A 19,970-nucleotide genomic window follows, 5' to 3' on the forward strand; every position below is an offset into this window, starting at 1 on the left:
TTCAGGTGGGCAAGTGGTCTCATCTCAGGAAGTCAGATATGGATGGAAACGCTGGGCAGGTGCCAGTTCCCCAGCAGGTTCTGTGGTCCAGAACCTCAAATGGGTGAGAAGGGGAGTGTGAGTGGGTAGTGGAAGCACATTCAGCACCTGTGTCTGAGACTGTTTTCTCTCTGCCTGCTGGACGGAAATGATGCTCACGGGCAGAGGATGTCAGGAGCCTTGGCCCAGATGAAAACATTGGTTAAATGGGTAAGATGTCCTCACATACAGAAAAGAAACTGAATCTTAGAGCAGTGGAGGCAAGGTCTTTGCAATTCAGTCGGTTTCCTTCAGAGGATTTGTGCTGATCTATAATGCTGCTAGGATGCTAGGATGCTTCTGAAAGCATGGAGGAAACCAGCTCCCTAAAGTGGTAAGACTGAATTGAATATGCGTATGCGCTTGCAGGAGTGTGTGTGTGTGTCTTTGTGTGTGTGTGTGAGTGTGTTGTGACCCTTCTGACAATACTTGAAAGGGTGAGTATATGACACATACAGAAATAGGAAGAGGCTTAGAATTCCTAAGCATCAGTCAGGAGTCAGGCCCTATGCCAAGACATTTATGCATCTTATCTCATCAATTTCCCATAGCAACACTGTTATAAGTATTATTAGCCCCATTTCACAAATGAGGAATCTGCGTTTCAGAGAGCTTCCACACTTGCCTGAAGTCACACTGCTGATTAGTGAAAGGAACGGAATATAAACACAGGAAACTGAGGTGCAGGGAGCTTGCGTCACTTGACTAAGCATTCTGCTGAAATAAATATTTCATCTTTTCTGGGCACCAGGCACCCTCAGCAGAACCCAGCAGTGAATGACTCTCACTCACAGATGCTGCAGCAGTAGCACAGCTGGTGGATTGAGTCTGACAGTGACTGCCCGCAAGATCTTACTGCCATGGCTTGAATCCGGTGGCAATTATCCCTGGAGAATCACTCAGACAGTATTTGAAGTTGTGCTTCAAATGGACAAACTAATTCTTGAGTTTGTTCCCAAATCATTGCTTTGATTTCTTGGTAGCAAAGCAATTTGCCTTCAAGCTCTCTTCCTTCCCAGCTCCCCCTCCTTCATTTGTCAGCTGCCAATCATCCTTGTATCCTTCAGCCAAAGTTAGCTCAACCGAATTTGTATAAACCTTTTCCAGGGCTGGAGAATTTTCCCTCACCATAAAGCTTGCAGTCCACTGGACCTTCTCCATTACAACAAAGCAAATACTTGATCATCTCTTACATATTCTATTTTGTTCCTTATTTTTATTCTCCAAGTAATGCATGTAGCTCAAAAACTGAAATGAATGATCACCCAGAGACAACCACTGTCGGCATAGCGTACGTGCTTCCGGGGTTCTTCCCTGCCTTGCATACACTTTAACATATTCTGTTGTGCTTATCAAGGTTGGTACACTCGTCTTTGCGCCCAGCTGCTGGCCTGGGGTTTAGAGAGTCTCAAAGAAAATTACTTGAGGTGGCCTCATTTATGTGTTGTGCTTCCTTAGTTGCTCTAACTCAGTGCTGTCAGGGTAGGGGACAGGAGAGAGGTCCCTCAGTTCCTGTCTTGCATTTTATATTTTTTCCTCCTTTCAACTCCTTGCTCCAGAAAGCCACAAGACCACACTCCTTCCCAGGTGTCTCACACCCAAAACTTGAACTATTCAGTTTAAATGGAATCTACCCCACTTCACTACCTGTGCTACACAGTGAACCAGTTTCTCATCTTATTACTCAAAATCTGACAGGGTGCTGTTCCATAATCAGATCTCCTGTAGCCTCCAGACAGGTTTCTTGAGTACATACTATTTTTAGAATGTGCTAGGTGTGTGAAATATACAAGAGTCCTAGAAATTTACCTCTCCACAGAGTATAGTTCAGTTCAGAAACATTTCTTAAGACATCCTAGGTCCCAGGCAGAATATTTGCTGCTGATGTTACAATAATGAATGAAGAAGTCTTTGTGTTCCCATAAGAAAAGCAGATACATACATGCTTTAGAAAAAAAAAATAAAAGAGGGATTCTCAGGGTATCAGTTTTGTGAGCACAGGAAAAGGACACAGCCAAACCTGGTGACCAGGGAAAGCATCTGTGAAGAAATCACACATAAGCTAAGTTTTAAGGTTGAGCAATAGCCAGGTGAGAGACAGTTGGGAAGGTTATTAGAGGATGAGAAGACATCAAGAACAAAGCATAGGAAGGGTTTGTGTCTTCCCTCTTCACTGTTGTATTCTTAGCACTTACAATGTCTGGCACATAGGATTTGCTCAAAAAATTCTTTTTTAAAAACAGTATTATTGGCTATAATCACTATTGCTGTATACTACATCCACATGGCTTATTTATTTTATAACTAGAAATAAATTCTTGTGAAGTGCAAAAATTGAGAGGAGAGAGCAGAAGTAGGAGCTGGAATGGTCAGAGCACGCTGAGTTGAGTGGAGATGGTTTGGGAAAGCCTGGAGGGTTTTCAAGCTTGAAGATGCCATAAAAGAAGGTTGAAAAATGCTTCATGGAGTCAAGAGAGCTGTGAGCTTGGAGCACAGGGTAGAGTGGTGGGAAATGTAATTGTATGCTTTGAAGAAATTGAAAGCAAAAAAGAAATAAGGCTATATTTTTCCTTCAGTTAGTTATATTTTATATTTCTAAAGTCTTTTATAGTCAAATAAAAAATCTAATGTTACAATAAAATAATCATAACTGATATTAAGTGAATACTTACTAGGTCACAGACACTGTGCTAAGTACCTTCCACGCGTTATCTCACTTGGGCTTCTCAAAAATTCTGTGAAGTGAGTACTAGTTCCATTTTATAGATAAGTATATCAAGTCTCGCAGTTCGATAAGTTGCCCAAGGTCATGTAGTACATGATAGAATTGGGAATTGATCTAGGCAGTCCCTCTAGAACGTGTACTCTTAGCCACTACGCTGTAACTGAGGTTTTAGAAAGTTTTTCTAGAATGAGGGTCTAAGGTGGAGAAAGTTGAGAGTCCTATTTAGAAGCTGCAAATAACCATTTACATTTGTTTCCATTCTGCTGACAGCAGTTAACCGTCTGAAGAGTTCACTCTTAGACACCAATTTTTATGAGGCCAGACCTGCAAATGCAAAACTTGACAGTTCCAGAAAGGAGAGAATTAGGGTTGATCAAGCAGCTACTATGTGCCAGCAGTACAGTGTCTCATCCAATGCTTATATTTCTACGAGGTTGATCCTGTAATTCCCAGTTTATAGCTTCAGTCAACCGAAGCTCAGAGATATCAGCAACTTGACAAATGATGCAAGGTTTGAACCCATATTTCTATTGCTAGAATTCATGCACCTTCCACTGCACTGGGCTTGCCTCTCTGGCTCAGAGGGCTATGTTGGTTTGAAACCCAGATTTGCCATTTGTTTAATGCTTTGGAAACTCTCTGTTCCTGTTTTCTCATTTGGAAATCAGAGTAACAATACCTTCTTTTTCCAATTCTTAAGAGAATTACTCGAGACAATGTTTCTGACAGTGCTTTGTAAATTGTAAATAGCAACCTACATATGTAACATTTTATACAGATTCATTTTACAATTTCACAGCCATTATTTTCCAAGATCATAGGTCTGTGGTCCCATTCTGACTTTTCCGGAGAGTTTAGGCTGTCTAATCCTACAGTGGCCTCTCCTGGGTGAGCCTGCCCTCCCCTGGGTCTTGGGCCTCACTCTGAGTCTTAAGAGGGAAAGCTTGCCAAGCTCCATTTCCTGCATCTTCAGTTAACAGATGGAGGGCAGCACTGAGCTAGACTAAGTCCCCTCAGGATTATTTAAATCATCAGTTCTTTAAAAAGGATCTTAAGAGCCATTAAATATTCATGAAAGCATCCTTCCTGGCAGCTCCCTCACTGTAGGTAATTACAGAGGGTTTAAAATATCTGACGTTGCTTGGAAGCACACAAAGCTCTGTCAGCTGCAAGCAGACAGCTGATTTGTAATTTAATTAACATCCTGGCTTGTCCTGTTCTTTGTGGCGAAAAGTGGGAAAGTATTTCCCTTCATTTGTGAGTTTTGTTTGAAAAAATTCAAATGGAGCCCCTGGGAGTGCTTTTCATCCCTCACATCAGTCGCCTTACTTACATCCTGCTCCTGTCTTCAAAAAATTCCTCTTTCAAATGTCCTGTGGGCCAGCTGTATTGCCAATTGTGGGTTATTATTTATTTATTTATTTATTTTGAAGGACAGCTTCACTTGGGGAAGATCCGTGTGCAATCAGCGATCAGTGAGCTTCGACCCACTTTTATTAACTGTTTGAGTAATGGATGTTGGAGAGAGATTTGGCCCCAGGCTACTATTTGTTCACTGAATGTTGATTGAGGACCTGCCATGTAGCAGGCACTAGAGGTCACTAGTGAACTGAGCAGGCAGGGTCCCAGACCCCCACAGAAGTTTTGATTTAGTGGGGGAGGCAGACATTAAGCAAATGATCACAGAAATAAATGTAAAATAAAAATTAGGTGAGTTTTGTGAAAAATGAGTATACAGTACCCTGAAATCCTATTAGGCCGGGAGGAGTGAGATATGGGGAGAAGCCCCTAATCTGAGAAGCCAGGAGGCCTCCTTGAGGAAGTAAAGGGGGAAATTCAGTATTTCTGTCTGGCCCCTTCTCCTCATTTTCCTCCTCTCTAAACCCCCCTCCTCCAGATTTGCAACGTACATGCAACTTTTTTGGAAGAATAAATTGAGATAGTGGACAGAAAAGATGGAAAGGGGAAAGAGAGGCCTATTCCAGCCAAAGTATCAGAGGATTTATTTCAAATCAAAGAAATGAATATAAATAAATATAAATACTGATCTGATCACTGCATTAACCATTCTTTTATCTTCTCTTTTTTCTATTATCCATGTTTTCCCTCCAGAAAGGGAGGCAGTGAGTTAGAGAGAGGATGCTGTAGGTCACAGGCCACAGATAGGCAAAGACAGCAAGGAAAAAGGAAGGAGCTGGAAAGAGAGCTGGCTGGCTACCTACTGCCCGAGTCTCCAGTAAATTAAATTCCTAGAAAGAAATAGCAAAGTATTTAAACAAAATATTTTCTTCAAAATAAGGTGGTGGCTGGCAGGGCCTGGATGAGAATACCCTGTTTTGAAAGTTAAACTTATACAGTCTTGAGAGGAAGTGAAAACCCTTCGTTTCCATGTAATTCATTTTTCAAGACTGCTTTCCTGACTCTGGGTTTTGTTTTTTGTTTTTTTTTCTGAGCTGTATTCACTTCTCTCAGGGATCATCACTCTTTGCAAATCTATTATTTATTTTTAACTTTCTAAGTGACCATGCATCTCCTGAAATCCACGCTTCTCTTCTGCCAAAGCACAGTTTTAAAACTTAGAGACGTCCTTCCAGCAGCAGCATTGTCAGCTGGCTCTATCGGACACACTCCATGTGGCCGTTGTTCTGGCCTGACACTGCAGGAGACAAAGATAGATGGCAGGGGTTTCTGGCCTCAGAGGACTTAGACTGCAGAGGGGCTAGAAGACTGGACACAGAGGATGCTATTTGTGGATATATTAACAGAAGCTGAGGAACCGAGAGGTTTTTAGCGTTTCCTAAATGTCAGGCTTTGTGTAAGAAACTGTAATCCTTTCTTAATTTTGAACCTGCTTTATAGTGTTGCTGCAAGTCTTAAATGGGATACTTTCTATAACACTCTTAGAAAAGTGGACAGCATTCACTAACTGTTAGGCTTTATAATATTACTTGCCTTTCGAGAGCACACAAACATATTCTGGTTCTTGCAGAGTTTGATTGGTTTCTCTGTCTCTCTCATCAGAACAGTGCCAACTCCTGCTGCAAGGGGGAAGCAGAGCACTTTTTATGCAGAAACAGAGAGAGACTCAGGTTTTTATTTATGAGGTCTTGAAAGATTTGTGATTTCTCCCTCAGCTATCATACACTGTGCCTGTGGTGCAGCACCGTCTTCCACACTGTGCAGAACCTCCAGTGATGGATCAGATGCATGTAGGCACCTGCGTTCGAATCCTGGGCAACTTAGGGTGGTTCTGACTCACACAGGCACGAATAGAATGTGGTGAGCAGAATCTGGTGGAATATCCCAGCCTTTGGCCACCCACTTGGCGGCCCTGTGGTAGAAAAGCAGTGCCAGTATGATCACTTGCAGGTTGAGCTAGGAGGGCTTTTTGATCAGGTTTATCATATTATTGCTCAGACGATTTAAGTTTAGTTCAGTTAAAGTCACATTCATTGGTCTCTTACTATGTGTCTTACTATGGGGCACTGGAGATGGAGATGAATATGACTCCACCTCCGCTCAGAGGCTCTCATGGGCTGGTAGGAGAGATAGGCACACAGACAGGTCATTGAGGTATAGTGTTGTGGTTCAATAACAGGAGTCCATGCAGAACATTCTGGGAGCATAAAAAGGACATCCTTTTAACCGTAGCGGTCAGAGAATGTTCCAAGAGGTAAGGACACCCAGTCTGATTATCAAGGACCTGAAAAAGTTTACCTGATGAAGGAGTCCAGGGGTGGAAGTTAAACTGCAGAAGGGGGAAGGGGGTAGGATTCTAGGAGTCAGGGACAAAATGAGCCATGACAGGGGACATGAATAATAATCAGTCTTCCCTGTCCTGAGCACATCTGCCTCATTCCTGTGAGAACTGGGAGAGAAAATATCATCTGTTTACAAAATTTCTTTTGTTCTGGAGTCCCCTCCAATGGATGGAGCTGAGGAGAGGGAAAGAAGAAGGCACAGATTTCAAAACCAGGGGCTTCCTCAATGGCCCTCTGTTACAGGCAACATGGAAACCCTCAGATGTGCCCAGTATGGCATCAGTACCTAAGAGACAAGCCCTGGAATGGGAGAGGACTCAGAATTGCCCAGAACACTGGAACTGATTCTTAAATCAGGGTATGACCTCTGCAGAGTTGTTTAATCTCCCTTGTTAGATGACTCTTGAAGATTTCCTAAGAATTATATTTCCTGAAGATAAAGTTAGTCTCTTAGGATCTTTAAGTCCTAATTATTTTAGAAGAATATTTCAGTGCTGTAGCTCAAGGGTCAAGCTTGTGTTTGAATCCTGATTTGTCACCAGATACATAATCTTGGAAAAAATGTCTAACGAACCAAGCTTCGGGTGAGGAGAATGATAACGCCTATCTCTCAGATGTGATGATGTGTATAAAGCAGTTAGCATAGTTCCAGGCACATTAACTGCTATTATTACTGGTTTTAATATTACCATGCATGTTAGGATTAGTATTTCTGTTAATAGTGTTAATATTAATAGTAATCTTAGTATTAAAAAAAAATCATATTTGGTCCAGCCAAAGTTGAATCCAAGCAGAGCGATTCCAGTAAAGGATATCAGGGCGATTCCTCTGGAGGCTCATGTTTGAGTTAAATGTGGTACTTCTCACTGGTTCTTGTCATCTTTTGCTTAGTCATCTCTTGGAGAAAACTGGAAAAATAAAGGAGGAAGAATACCTGGCTGGTACCAGGAAAAGTACTCTTTAGGTCTCTTGGATGGTCCCTATTGCCTGCAATGGATAGCAGTCTGCCTTTCAGGGTTGGGTCCTGCCATAGTCCACGTCACATCCCATTCTTACATCAGTTCACCAGAAGCAGACCTAAAATGGGGAGTGGTGTACATATGACTTCTGGAAGGCAGCTCCCAGGAGAGGCCCTTAAAGGAGTGGGGAAAGTGCCAAGGAGTTCTGCAAGACTGCCAGGGGCAGTCTCGCTTCAGACTGATTCCATCAGGTGCTTTGGAGTGTACCTTGCGTAGCAGTTTGTTTTCACTTTGAGGTGTGGGAGTTGGGGTTTTTAGTATAACTCCCAGACACATCTAAGTGAGGAGTCTTCACTCATGCAAGGGCAATCTTTCTGTGAAATATGCAGACGTGGGCCTTGAATGCATGAAGGGATTTCCATGGGTTTGGGTGGGGGCAATAGCATCGGCTATAATCTACTTCAAGATCTCCCTAGTCCCTCAGAACATCGGCCCCTCTTATCACTTATCTCCTCTGCACATGTGGTTGCCTTTGCTTAGAGTATCCCTTAGCTCTTTCTATTATTGTTCTAGGTCCTGTTTCAAACTGGGACGCCTCAGACAGAATTGGTGATGACCCATTTCTTGCTCCCACAAAATTCAGATTATACTTAATAGGTGTTATCACTATGTATTGTGACTGAGCTGAATGTGTGTAGAACTCACATAATAATTTATGACCTTCTCAAGGTCAAGAATTGGTTCGCATTCAGTCTGTATTCTTAGCATATCTCACTAAAAGGAATGAGGTAGAGAGAAATTACATAACACTTAAGAATCTGATGTCCTTTAAGATTGTGTCAAGCCAATGATGTGATTGTCTTTGTTGGCCTAAACCTGAGTTCATAATGTTTTGTAGTGAAAGAGGTTGCATCCAACAGCCAAAATTACGTTGTAGCTTGAGCAAGTTATCCCCTTTCATCTGTAGGTTCAATTGTTGTTCATAACTATATTCAACAAATAGTTATTGAGGTATATGTGCCAGACACTTGGCTAAGGACTGGAGATATGAGGATAAACATACCTGAATGATCCTAGTTCTCTCAATGTAAAAACTCAGAATATACACAATTGTATAGCATGATAAAAGTTGTGATTTGAGGAGTATAGGGAACTATGGGAACACCCGCAAAACCTCAGATTTGTAGTTCACGAAAGCGTCCCAGGAAAGGTAATGTCAAAGTTGAGGCCAGAGGATCAATGAATGTTAAGACAGCGTTTACTAATAAACATTAATTGAGTATCAAGATTAATTTTACAGTCTAATTTAAGCCTCTATCGGTCTTCAAAATAGGTCTTAATTTTCTTAAAGTAATTAATTTAAATAAGTTGTCTGTGATACCACATAAGTTTAACTACACTTATTACCTGTGTCCTGGTAGTTATTCCTCCAAACACTTTAGTGAGATGTATATTTTTATGAATGAACTCTTTCTCTAAACCACCTGAATCCTAATGCAGGAATCTTTGAGGAGCTTCAGTAAGCATTTTAACTTTGCAAAATTTTACTTTTGGTGCTCTTGGATCTTTATGTTTTAGAACACAAGCGTTTCCTGACTGTTAAGAGTGACATGAATATGGTTTTACATATGTTACATTTTAAAAAGCTTAAAAATTCCTCAAACAACTAAAAATGGAATTACCATATGATCCAGCAATTCCACTTCTGGGTATCTCTCCAAAAGAATTGAAAGCATAGTTCCAAAGACATTTTTGTACACGCATGTTCCAAGCAGTGTTATCCACAATAGTCAAGACGCAGAAGCAACCAGCTGCCCTTCTACAGGTGAATGAATAAGCAAAATGTGGTCTATACATAAAATGGGATATTATTCAGCCTTAAAAAGAAGGAAATCCTTTCACATGCTATAATATGGAGGAATCTTGAAAGCATTATGAAATAAGCCAGTCATGAGAAGCAAATACTGCATGATTCCAGTCACATAAGGTATCTAGTATAGTCAAATTCATAGAAATAAAAGGAGAACGGTGGAGGGGCTGGAGGAGGGAAAAATGGGCAGTTGTTTAATGGGTATAGAGTTTCAGTTTTGCAACATGAAAAGATTCTGAAGATTGGTTACACGTCAGTGTGAATATACTTAATATTATAGAACTGTACACTTAAAAATGGTTCAGATGGTAAATTTTATGCTATGTGTATGTAACAACATTTTTTAAAAAATCTTTAAAAAACTGGAAAAATGATTTGTTTATACGTATTCCATAATCCTAAGGTAAGAGTGGTGAGATAAAAGAGTTCGGAAGTAGTGGGGACTTAGCTCATGTAGTGGTGGTGGGGGGTGGCTTATGGCAGGGTCAGGAAGCTTACGCTCTGTCAGGTGGGCAATGGGAGCCACTGAAGGGTCTTAAAGAGAAGGACTCTGTCAGTTTGAGATTCAGAAAGCCAGCTCCCTGGTGTATTGTCCAGGATGGATGGGAAAGGGGCAGCCTCAGCAGCAGCCTAACCAGTCCAGAGGCTGTAGCTGTGGTCCAGCTGAGAGCTGAAAACCTGAACGTGGGCAGTAGTTAGTGCAGGTGGTGGGGGATGAGGCCTGAGTAGACTCAAGAACTATTTAAGATATAAATTAGGCAGACTCCGTGATTTATTAAATTGGCAGATGGTAGGGGTTGAAAGAGTGGATGGAGTCTCACTGACGCCCACTTTTCTGGCTCGGGTGATCGCATAGATGGTAGCACCTCCCTGAGAGAATTGAAGAGGGGGAGGAGATGTGGAGGGCAGATGGGCTGAAAGCCAGAGACACTAAAATGGGCATATGCATGACATTATTCCACTTCCAGTGAACAGCACGTAACTGATCAAGAATGAGTGTTAAACTTGATCCATGTGTCTGAGGCAGATTACCTTCCCAAACTATTCACAGAGTTAGGAAAACAGAAGCACGGTGTTTTGTAATTCACAGAAATGTTCTAACTTTATTTTGCTGGGTGTTCTCCTCGAAGTGTTTTTTACCAAGCTGCCGATTCTGTTATCAGGCTCGGGCTTCATCTCTTTATGTGAATGGAGGAGGAGATGATGAGAGTAGAAAGAGGATTCAAATTCAAATTATCTGGACAGGATCCCAGCTCTAATGACCACTAGTTAGGGGACCCTGGACAAGTCTCTTAACCTCTCTACATGTTAGTTTTCTCGTAAGTAAAATGGAGCATCATAGATAAGAAGAGTTGCAGTGGAAGAAATAGATGAGAGTCCTTTGCGAACTGCAGTCAAGATATTGTTAGCTATAATTTTTGTTTTGAAACTAATATTAAGCTTGGAACATTGTAGAAAGCCTCTCTGGAAAATACAAGTAATGATAACTTCTGAGTAAGAATGGACAACAGATTGAATTGCCAACCCTGGGTGGTTCTTCTTGGTACTGTCAGTTTATGAGTCAGACAGAGAGCTAATGTCCAAGAAATCATAATTTTCACCTAAAAATGAAAGAAACATAGGCATGATTTTGTAAGAAGATGTGGTTGTTAGTAACCTGATGTGATTAAAATAACTGTTGGTGATGATAATAAAGGGTTACTGGGAAGAGGTTAGACATCACAGGTAAGTCTGTTGTGTTATGACAATGTTTGGACCTCTGCCTCTAATACCCCTGTGCCATTCACAGGGAACAAAAACAAAGCAAGGCAAACTCACGTTTTATTCAGCTGGGTGGGGGGTAGGGTATAGTGTTCCCTTTTTTTTCTTTCCCAAGCAGACCAATAGCCTTGAAACAATGAGACTCTAATGGGACAGGTGTGAAGGAAAAGGGGTGAGAAGCAAAGAGAGACAGAAAAGTGGGAAACCCAGGCCAAGGTTGAAGATGGAGATTGACCCCTAGCCCTGTCTACCCTTCCACAGACCATGCCTTGTCCTGTCGCTTTTCCCTCTCTGCCAGCTTCCTTAGGTCTGATTGGAAAAGGCTCAAAGAATGGTCTTTACCAGAGGATGCTCTTACTATTACAGGCCTATAGAATGAAGATGACAGAGAGGGAAAGGGACCAAGAGAGAAGGAAGTATTATCTCTTTCCCCTCAGGGAATCATTTCAATATAATATAGGCAGATCCTTTGCCTTGATTTTTAAGGTCTTTAAAAGAAACCTTTTAAAGGGCCAACTAACCCAAATCCATACACCTCCTTCTTGGATGTGAAAGGAAGAAAAGATTGTCTTCCTTTTGAGGCCAATGCAAATAGTGTAGGTGGCAAAAATTTTCCCTTATTTCCTTGAGAACTTAAGGCTTTCACATATTCTGAATCAAAATTAGGTTTCCTGAATGGTTGTATCAGAATTCTGTCTTCTTGCTTAGTAATTTTTTCTTTTCCATCCTTGACCTAGAATTTTTAGCACATATTTAGCTACTCTGGTCATCTGGAGGGTTACCGCCTCACCTGCTTAGGTAAATAGTCTCAGTCTTACTTGTTGTCATCATTCTGTATTTTATAAACAGAGATAGTGCATTATCAGGTGAAATTGGTTAGTATTGATGGTTGGTTCAGTGTTGCTTGCCCCTGACCTGGTTAATGGTGACCACCAAAAGAGACTGCAGCAAAGCCTGTTTGGTGATGTCAGCACTAGGTACACACAGTGTCCTATAAATGAAATGAGAATGTGAAGTTCAGAACTGTACCCTTTGCAAATGCCAATGCTTTTTTCTTTCTTGTCTTTGCTCCTAGAAGTATCGCTATCAAGATGAGGACGCTCCACATGATCATTCCTTACCTCGACTGACGCACGAAGTAAGAGGCCCTGAACTTGTGCACGTATCGGAAAAGAACCTGTCGCAAATAGAAAATGTCCATGGATACGTCTTGCAGTCTCACATCTCTCCTCTGAAGGTCAGTTCTTTTCCTCTTAAAGCTCGCAGCAGTGATTGATTTGCATTGCTAAGGGAGATGTTTGCTGGCCTTAAGTGAGGCTCTTTTAAAACACTACAGTGGGACATGGTTGCCAAAGGGTCTTTCTATGGTTTGGAGGTTTACCTGGAATTCCTGACACAGGCAGTTCTTCTTAAAGTTATTTGTTTAAATGTCTGGAAAATCCTTTTAGCTACTGAGAATGGGCTAAGGAAAGAGCAAACAGTGAAAAACTAAAAGGGAAAATAAGCTGACCATGTATATACAAAACCCAGGAGGACATCAAGGTTTTGTTCAAATGCTGTCTCTCCATCTCTATTCTTGGCTCCAGATAAAACAAAGGAAGTACATATAACATGATGACACCTAGTAATTGCCTTACCCTGTAGACAAAAAAGGAAAATACATGAATTGGTTCATCAACCAATTTTATATCATATTTCTTTCTATTTGGTGTCATACTTTTCTAAAGCTTTCTACCTTTTCCTTTAATTTAAAACAATTTCTTGATAAATGCTATTTTGACAAGAAGGGACAATCAAATAAGAATAAGGATTTTCTGTCTACCTTGGTTGCAGTTTACTTTGTCTTTTGCTTTGCTGATTCTATGGGATTTTGTGTCTTGGATAAAAGCTTATAAAACTAACAATTAATCCCTTGAGGTTGCTAAAAACTTTTTTCTTTTATTTCATTAACTACAACATTCACTTCACTAGCACTTTCATATAGCAATAAAAAATGTAGCTATGAAGGTTGCCTTGATGCCTTCTGGAATCTTATTATACCTTCAAAACATCAAAGAAAGGCTAAATTATATTTAATATACAAGGGTGAGTCAAAAATTATCCGCACTCTGGCTGTAGACTTTATTTTCATTAACTTTTAGAAAAGACAAATACATCTTTTTGATGTAATCTCCTTGCTTTTCAATACACTTTGGCCATCTGACAACAAGGTTTCATATTCCCTCATTAAAAAATGTTTTAGGCTGAGCTGTGAGTGACAAATGCACCACTGTCTTCACTTCTTCATCAGAAGTGAATCTTTGTCCTCATAGGGCTGCTTTCAGGGGACCAAACAGGTGAAAGTCTGATGGAGAAAGAGCAGGAGTATAAGGAGGGTGTTTTAACACCCCAAAATGAAGTTTTTTTAGAGTGTCTACAGTGTGGGCAGAAGTGTGTAGACGTGCATTGTCATGCAAGATCACAACGTCACCCTTAGAGAGCAGTCCTCTGCATTTGATCTGAAGTTTAGGCTTCAGCACAAACTTTTCAAAACCTAAGTCTGTCGTGGATTATTTCATAGGCAGAGCCATGGCTGACTTGCAAATGATTTGCCACATAATCCACTGTCACTCCTCTGTTTGACAAAATCATTTCACGTGTACGCTCAATGTTGTCATCAGCCATGGACGTAGACGGGTGTCCAGCTCCTTCTTGATGGCTAACACTTGTGTGACCTTCCTTGAACTTCTCTATCCACTCATACACACTTCTTCATGACAAAACACTTTCTCCATACTGCGCACAGTCTTCGATAAACACCAGCACCAGGTACACCCTCAGGCCACAAAAAAGGAATCACTGCACGCTGCTTTTCTTTCCTGCACATCACAAGTGGGGCATCCATTTTTGCTTGCACTGCAGTTAAAAATGAATTGATTTAACATGTTCACACCTGCACAGCAGTGACTGGAGAGACAGTTGCCTTGAAGGGCAAGCACTGATAAGACAGTGCAGCCAACAGAAGTTTTAATATAACTGGAGTGCAGATATTTTTTGACTCATAGTTCCAAAATTCGGTACATTTTAAATACCCTGGCATCCTAAAACTGCATTCTCAAATAAACTAGTTCTAGTTATCACAAGTTAATTAGGATATTAGGCTAAGTGTCAAATTTCAGTAAATATTTTGCCGCTGGAATTCCTTGTTCCATTCTTCCCAGAGTCTCTTTGGAAATCATTGGACAGAAACAGATGTGTTTAGCCAGGAGAAGAGTAGGTTAAAGGCTGGAGGACAGGGATTTACCTTCTTATACTTAGGGCTGTCTTATACTTAGGACTGGGTATTGGTGGTCAGAAGCAGAAACCCTGTGCGTAATTAACAGGAACGTATACTTGGGATCATTATAAGACCACAACTTCTGACAGAACGACCCCCCAAAAGTACTACTTTGTGAAGCAGGAATTCCCTGTCCCTAGAAATCTTCCAGGCTTGGATGATGACATGGCAGCAGTATTGGGGAAAGGGCTCCTTCTTCAGCAGGAGGGCACACAAAATTGTCTCTAAGGTCCAGTCTGATTGTAGGAATCAATGATTCTGTTCTGTGGTCAGATGAATACCTTCCTGCTTTAAGGACCTTTCATCTTTGCAAGCAGTTACTCATCTTTTTTTTTTTTTTTTTTTTCTTTGGGCACACGGGCTTAGTTGCTCCGCGGCATGTGGGATCTTCCTGGAGCTGGGATCGAACCCGTGACCTCTGCATTGGCAGGCGGATTCTTAACCACTGCGCCACCTAGGAAGCCCCAAGCAGTTACTCATCTTTAATCTGTGCTGACCAGTGTAAACTGAGAAAGGGCGGAGCTGGGAGACTGGACTGCACAGAGAGTATTTACACTTCAGATGTTTTTCTTTCTAACTGGGTGAAAGAATCCCCGCAACAACCTCCATGAAGCCTCCCTTCCTTTTTGTCCTCCCGACTTGTCTCTCCGCCCTTCCTACCACTTCCTTTTTTAATCAGCTCTAGAGCGTCGCTGCCAGTGGCTTTAAGCTGAGAAGGATAATGGAGGCTAGTCTAAAGCTAGCCTAGCAACAGTAAAAAATAGGAACAAAATAATAAAAGCACTATCAGATCTTCATTTTGTATATTAAAGTTTCAGCATATATTTGGTAATATAATTATCTGAACATCTATAGTTTGGGTGATTACACCATGTGTTATGCTACTTCATGCCTCATTTGGAAAATGTCTATTAGAATTAAAGGAAATTTTGCTTTTTCTGTAGATCATATCTCAGATATAAAGGAATCTTTCCTATCTCCCCTTTGTCCCTTGATTCCAGGAATCTCAGAGTTAAATGTCTTCCACTTTGGTAGTTTTTCCTTAGCTTAGGTTTTCTGTTTCTATTGCTCCCTTCTATCTTATTTCTTACTATGTTCTTTGAAAAAATTTCTGGTTTTTATGCTTTTACTGTAGTGGTGTCTTTTATTGAAGGTTTCTTACATCTGTTTTAAAAGTAGCCACCTATGAATAATAAATCTCTGATATGAAACATCAAGGTTAGAGTAGGCTTTCCTTCCTTTTTGGAATCACCAGCGCAGTGGTGTGATCCCCCAATGTATTGTGAAGAAAATGGAAAGGTGAGCTCATCCAGGACTTCTGCAACCAACCTGTGACGTCGCTTTTTGGGGGCCAGGACTTTTCCCTCATGACCCTCTAGAGATGCTGTTTGTGCTGAACGAGATACACTATTAGATTGTTTTAATGAGGAGACTGTGTACCTTTCTTCTATCAGCAGCAGTGATAGAGATAAATGTGCACCATTTTTCCAGAAAACACCCCGATGTGTTGAGTTTGCCAATTTCATGGTGTAAACACTCCCATCATGGCTGATTTCAGGCTATAAATCTGAAGCTACTGAATGTTTTTGCAAAGATGGGCACATGGGGCTCTTGTGAGACAGGACGAGTTGGCCCCAGCACAGCACTGCAGTATCAGGCTCAAGCACATGTATTTTTATAGCAACAGGACACATTTCCTAATCAAGTTTTTAAGAGGTTATTATATTATCACAGTTCAAGTGTTTGGAAAACCTGCCGTGATTAAAATCTAATGTGTTATTTTCTCATAGAGGAAGCCTATTAGAGTCATAGAAATGCTAATAGGGTACAAATTCTCCATTAGACCTGGCATATTTTCAACCTTGTTGCTTCTTTGATCTGTCTGGTGCTCTTGGGTCAAGCATTAAAAGGGGAAAGAGTGAGGAGGCAAAACATACAATCAGATAGCGCCCCCTGAATCCTACTTAGAAGACAATGGGGGTTCTCTAGTATTAATTAGGAATTTACATGCGGCATGCTGGAATACAGTGTGAGACTGCTGGAGGACAGTTTAAATACCGCATTCAGCAGGCTCTGAACCATTAGCTGAGCAATCTCACTGTTGCAGGTTTGACAATCGTTTCTTCCATCACCGCGTAGCACTTGAAACCATAGTTCTAAGATTCATCTGCCTTTGGAGCACACCGCTGCCTGCCTGATAGATGGGCTTGCTTAGCCTGTTTTCATTAGAATGCCATGGCAAGTGTGAAGTATGGGGTTGGAAGAAGAAATGCAATTTAGCGGTGAATTCCAGGGAATTTGTTTTCCTTGCCTCCAGATGGGGATGCTTTCTCTTCAGATGCTACCTTAGAATCTTCCATAAGAGAAATTGGCCTATGATAAAGCATGAGCATTTTCTTTTAGTTGAGATCAATTCAATAAACATTAATTAATAAATTAAATATTAATTGAGTATCTACTAGGTGTATTATAATAGGTGATGGGGAAACAAAGGGCAGTAAAACAATTTTATATATGCGTGTCACTCTCCTAGGGAACCTGAGTTTTAATTATGTATGACTTATTCTTACTCTGCAATAGGAATTCAAATTCCTGAATCTTAGATACTGTGAAACCGCAAACATCTAGCAGAGTACTCTTTACTGAGTATCTGTTAGCTCTCTATCTCAGGTTCTTCATCTGTAAAATGAAGGTAACAATATTTCTCTCATAGGATTTTTATACTAATTAAATAAAGTAATACGTGTAAACTGCTTAGTAAGTGTCTGGCACATCATAAGCACAACCAAATGTTGTTTTTGATCTTGTTATTATCATCAACCTGCTACCATGACAAATACCTTAAAATCATTTATTTTATTTATTTCATTTGACCTCTGTGAGACACTATACCTCATTTTTAAATTAAATAGTTCCCTTCAACCATAGAACTAGTGAATAGGAATGCCAGTATTTGTGTCTCAGTTCTTTCCGGATACAAAATCTGTATTCTTTATCGCTCCTGTGCTATATTACCTTCCTCTAAACTGTTCTACCATTTTTAAAGAGATCTTAGGGTGAAATTTTCTTTCCTTGGCTCTAGGTGTGCAAAATTTGAAGGTCCTTTTTTTTTTATATATAACCTTATTCTTTAAAGTTAAGCAAATATAAAATATAAGCGAATGGGTAAGAAATTTAATTTCCTAAATGAGAACCGTGAACAGTGGTGATAGATGGAAATGTGATGAGGAAATAGAGGGAAAATAGGTTCTATCTTTAAAATATTTCAGTTCACCCAGTAGTAAACTCCCAAGGGACTATGTTCCTCTCCCATGAGAAAAACTAGTTATTTGGGGGCTAGTTCCCTTTTGGAGAATCCCTGGAGATTGTTAGAATTTGTTTCTCAGCAAGAGAGACACACTTTGCTTTGAGCAATTGGAGCGTCTTCTGCATTGAGATACAGTCCTTACACTAGGTATGGAGAACCCAGGTACGTCCACACCACAACCCTCACGCTTCTCCTTCCCAGGATCTGGCAAGATCTATGTTTGTCATTTTTGTTTGGTTATTCATCTTTTAAAATGTTCATTCTATATGTGTTTAATTTTATAAACTATCTTATTTTCAGAAATGAGCAATGTAGAAGTTACACATTCAAACATTGATCAATAAATGGAAAGCTAATCTCTATGCTCTGTTTCACATTAACATGATATTTGTTGGGCCAGAAATCCAACCAGTTGTTTTTTTTTGTTTTTTTTTTGTTTTGTTTTTTTTAATTTATTTATTTATTTTTAAATTTTTTTGGGGGTACACCACGTTCAATCAACTGTTTTTATACACATATCCCCATATTCCCTCCCTTCCTTGACGCTCCCCCCTCGAGTCCCCCCCACCCTCCCTGCCCCAGTCCTCTAAGGCATCTTCCATCCTTGAGTTGGACTCCCTTTGTTATACAACAACTTCCCACTGACTATTTTACAGTTGGTAGTATATATATGTCTGTGCTACTCTCTCGCTTCTTCTCAGTTTCCCCTTCACCCCCCGCCCCCTCCCATACCTCGAGTTCTCCAGTCCATTCTCTGTATCTGCATCCTTATTCTTGTCACTGAGTTCATCAGTACCATTTTTAGATTCCGTATATGTGAGTTAGCATACAATATTTGTCCTTCTCTTTCTGACTTACTTCACTATGTATGACAGATTGTAGTTCTATCCACCTCATGACATATAGCTCCATCTCATCCCTTTTTATAGCTGAGTAATATTCCATTGTATATATATGCCACATCTTCTGTATCCATTCATTTGTTGATGGGCATTTAGGTTGCTTCCATGTCCTGGCTATTGTAAAGAGTGCTGCAATAAACATTATGGTACAAGTTTCTTTTGGGATTATGGTTTTCTTTGGGTATATGCCCAGGAGTGGGATGACTGGATCATATGGTAGTTCTATTTGTAGTTTTTGAAGGAACCTCCAAATTGTTTTCCATAGTGGCTGTACCAACTTACAGTCCCACCAACAGTGCAGGAGAGTTCCCTTTTCTCCACACCGTCTCCAACATTTGTTGTTTCCAGACTTTGTGATGATGGCCATTCTGATTGGTGTGAGGTGATACCTCATTGTGGCTTTGACTTGCATTTCTCTGATGATGAGTGATGTTGAGCATCTTTTCATGTGTTTGTTGGCCATCTGTATGTCTTCTTTGGAGAAATGTCTATTTAGGTCTTCTGCCCATTTGTGGATTGGGTTATTTTCTTTTTTGGTATGAAGCTGCATGAGCTGCTTGTATATTTTGGAGGTTAATCCTTTGTCCGTTGTTTCATAGGCAATTATTTTTTCCCATTCTGAGGGTTGCCTTTTAGTCTTGTGTATGGTTTCTTTTGCTGTGCAAAAGCTTTTAAGTTTCATGAGGTCCCATTCGTTTATTCTTGATTTTATTTCCATGATTCTAGGAGGTGGGTCAAAAAGGATGTTGCTTTGATGTATGTCAAAGAGTGTTCTGCCTATGTTTTCCTCTAGGAGTTTTATAGTGTCTGGCCTTACATGTAGGTCTTTAATCCATTTGGAGTTTATTTTTGTGTATGGTGTTAGGAAGTGTTCTAATTTCATTCTTTTACATGTAGCTGTCTAATTTTCCCCGCACCACTTATTGAAGAGGCTGTCTTTTTTCCATTGTATACTCGTGCCTCCTTTGTCAAAGATAAGGTGCCCATATGTGTTTGGGCTTACTTCTGAGTTCTCTATTCTATTCCATTGATCTTCCTTTCTATTTTTGTGCCAGTACCATACTGTCTTGATCACTATGGCCTTGTAGTATAGTTTGAAGTCAGGCAGCCTGATTCCACCAACTCCATTTTTCCTTCTCAAGATTGCTTTGGCTATTCGGGGTCTTTTGCGTTTCCATACAAATCGTAAGATTTCTTGCTCTAGTTCTGTGAAAAATGCCATTGGTAATTTGATCGGGATTGCATTGAATCTGTAAATTGCTTTGGGTAGTACAGTCATTTTCACGATGTT

The 19,970-nt window shown here is 40.5% G+C and overlaps 1 protein-coding gene across 1 annotated transcript in view; it reads left to right on the forward strand.

Annotated features, from left to right (window-relative positions):
- Positions 1–19,970, forward strand: part of DLG2 (discs large MAGUK scaffold protein 2) — a 1,973,535-nt gene that overhangs the window by 958,545 nt on the left and 995,020 nt on the right. Inside the window, exon 6 of the mRNA XM_057748299.1 lies at positions 12,230–12,391. Within this exon, the coding sequence (XP_057604282.1) occupies positions 12,230–12,391 (162 nt within the window). The remainder of the gene's footprint in view (positions 1–12,229; positions 12,392–19,970) is intronic.

The sequence above is a fragment of the Hippopotamus amphibius genome, chromosome 9 (genome assembly GCF_030028045.1).
Source record: "Hippopotamus amphibius kiboko isolate mHipAmp2 chromosome 9, mHipAmp2.hap2, whole genome shotgun sequence".
NCBI classification, from domain to species: Eukaryota; Metazoa; Chordata; class Mammalia; order Artiodactyla; family Hippopotamidae; genus Hippopotamus; species Hippopotamus amphibius.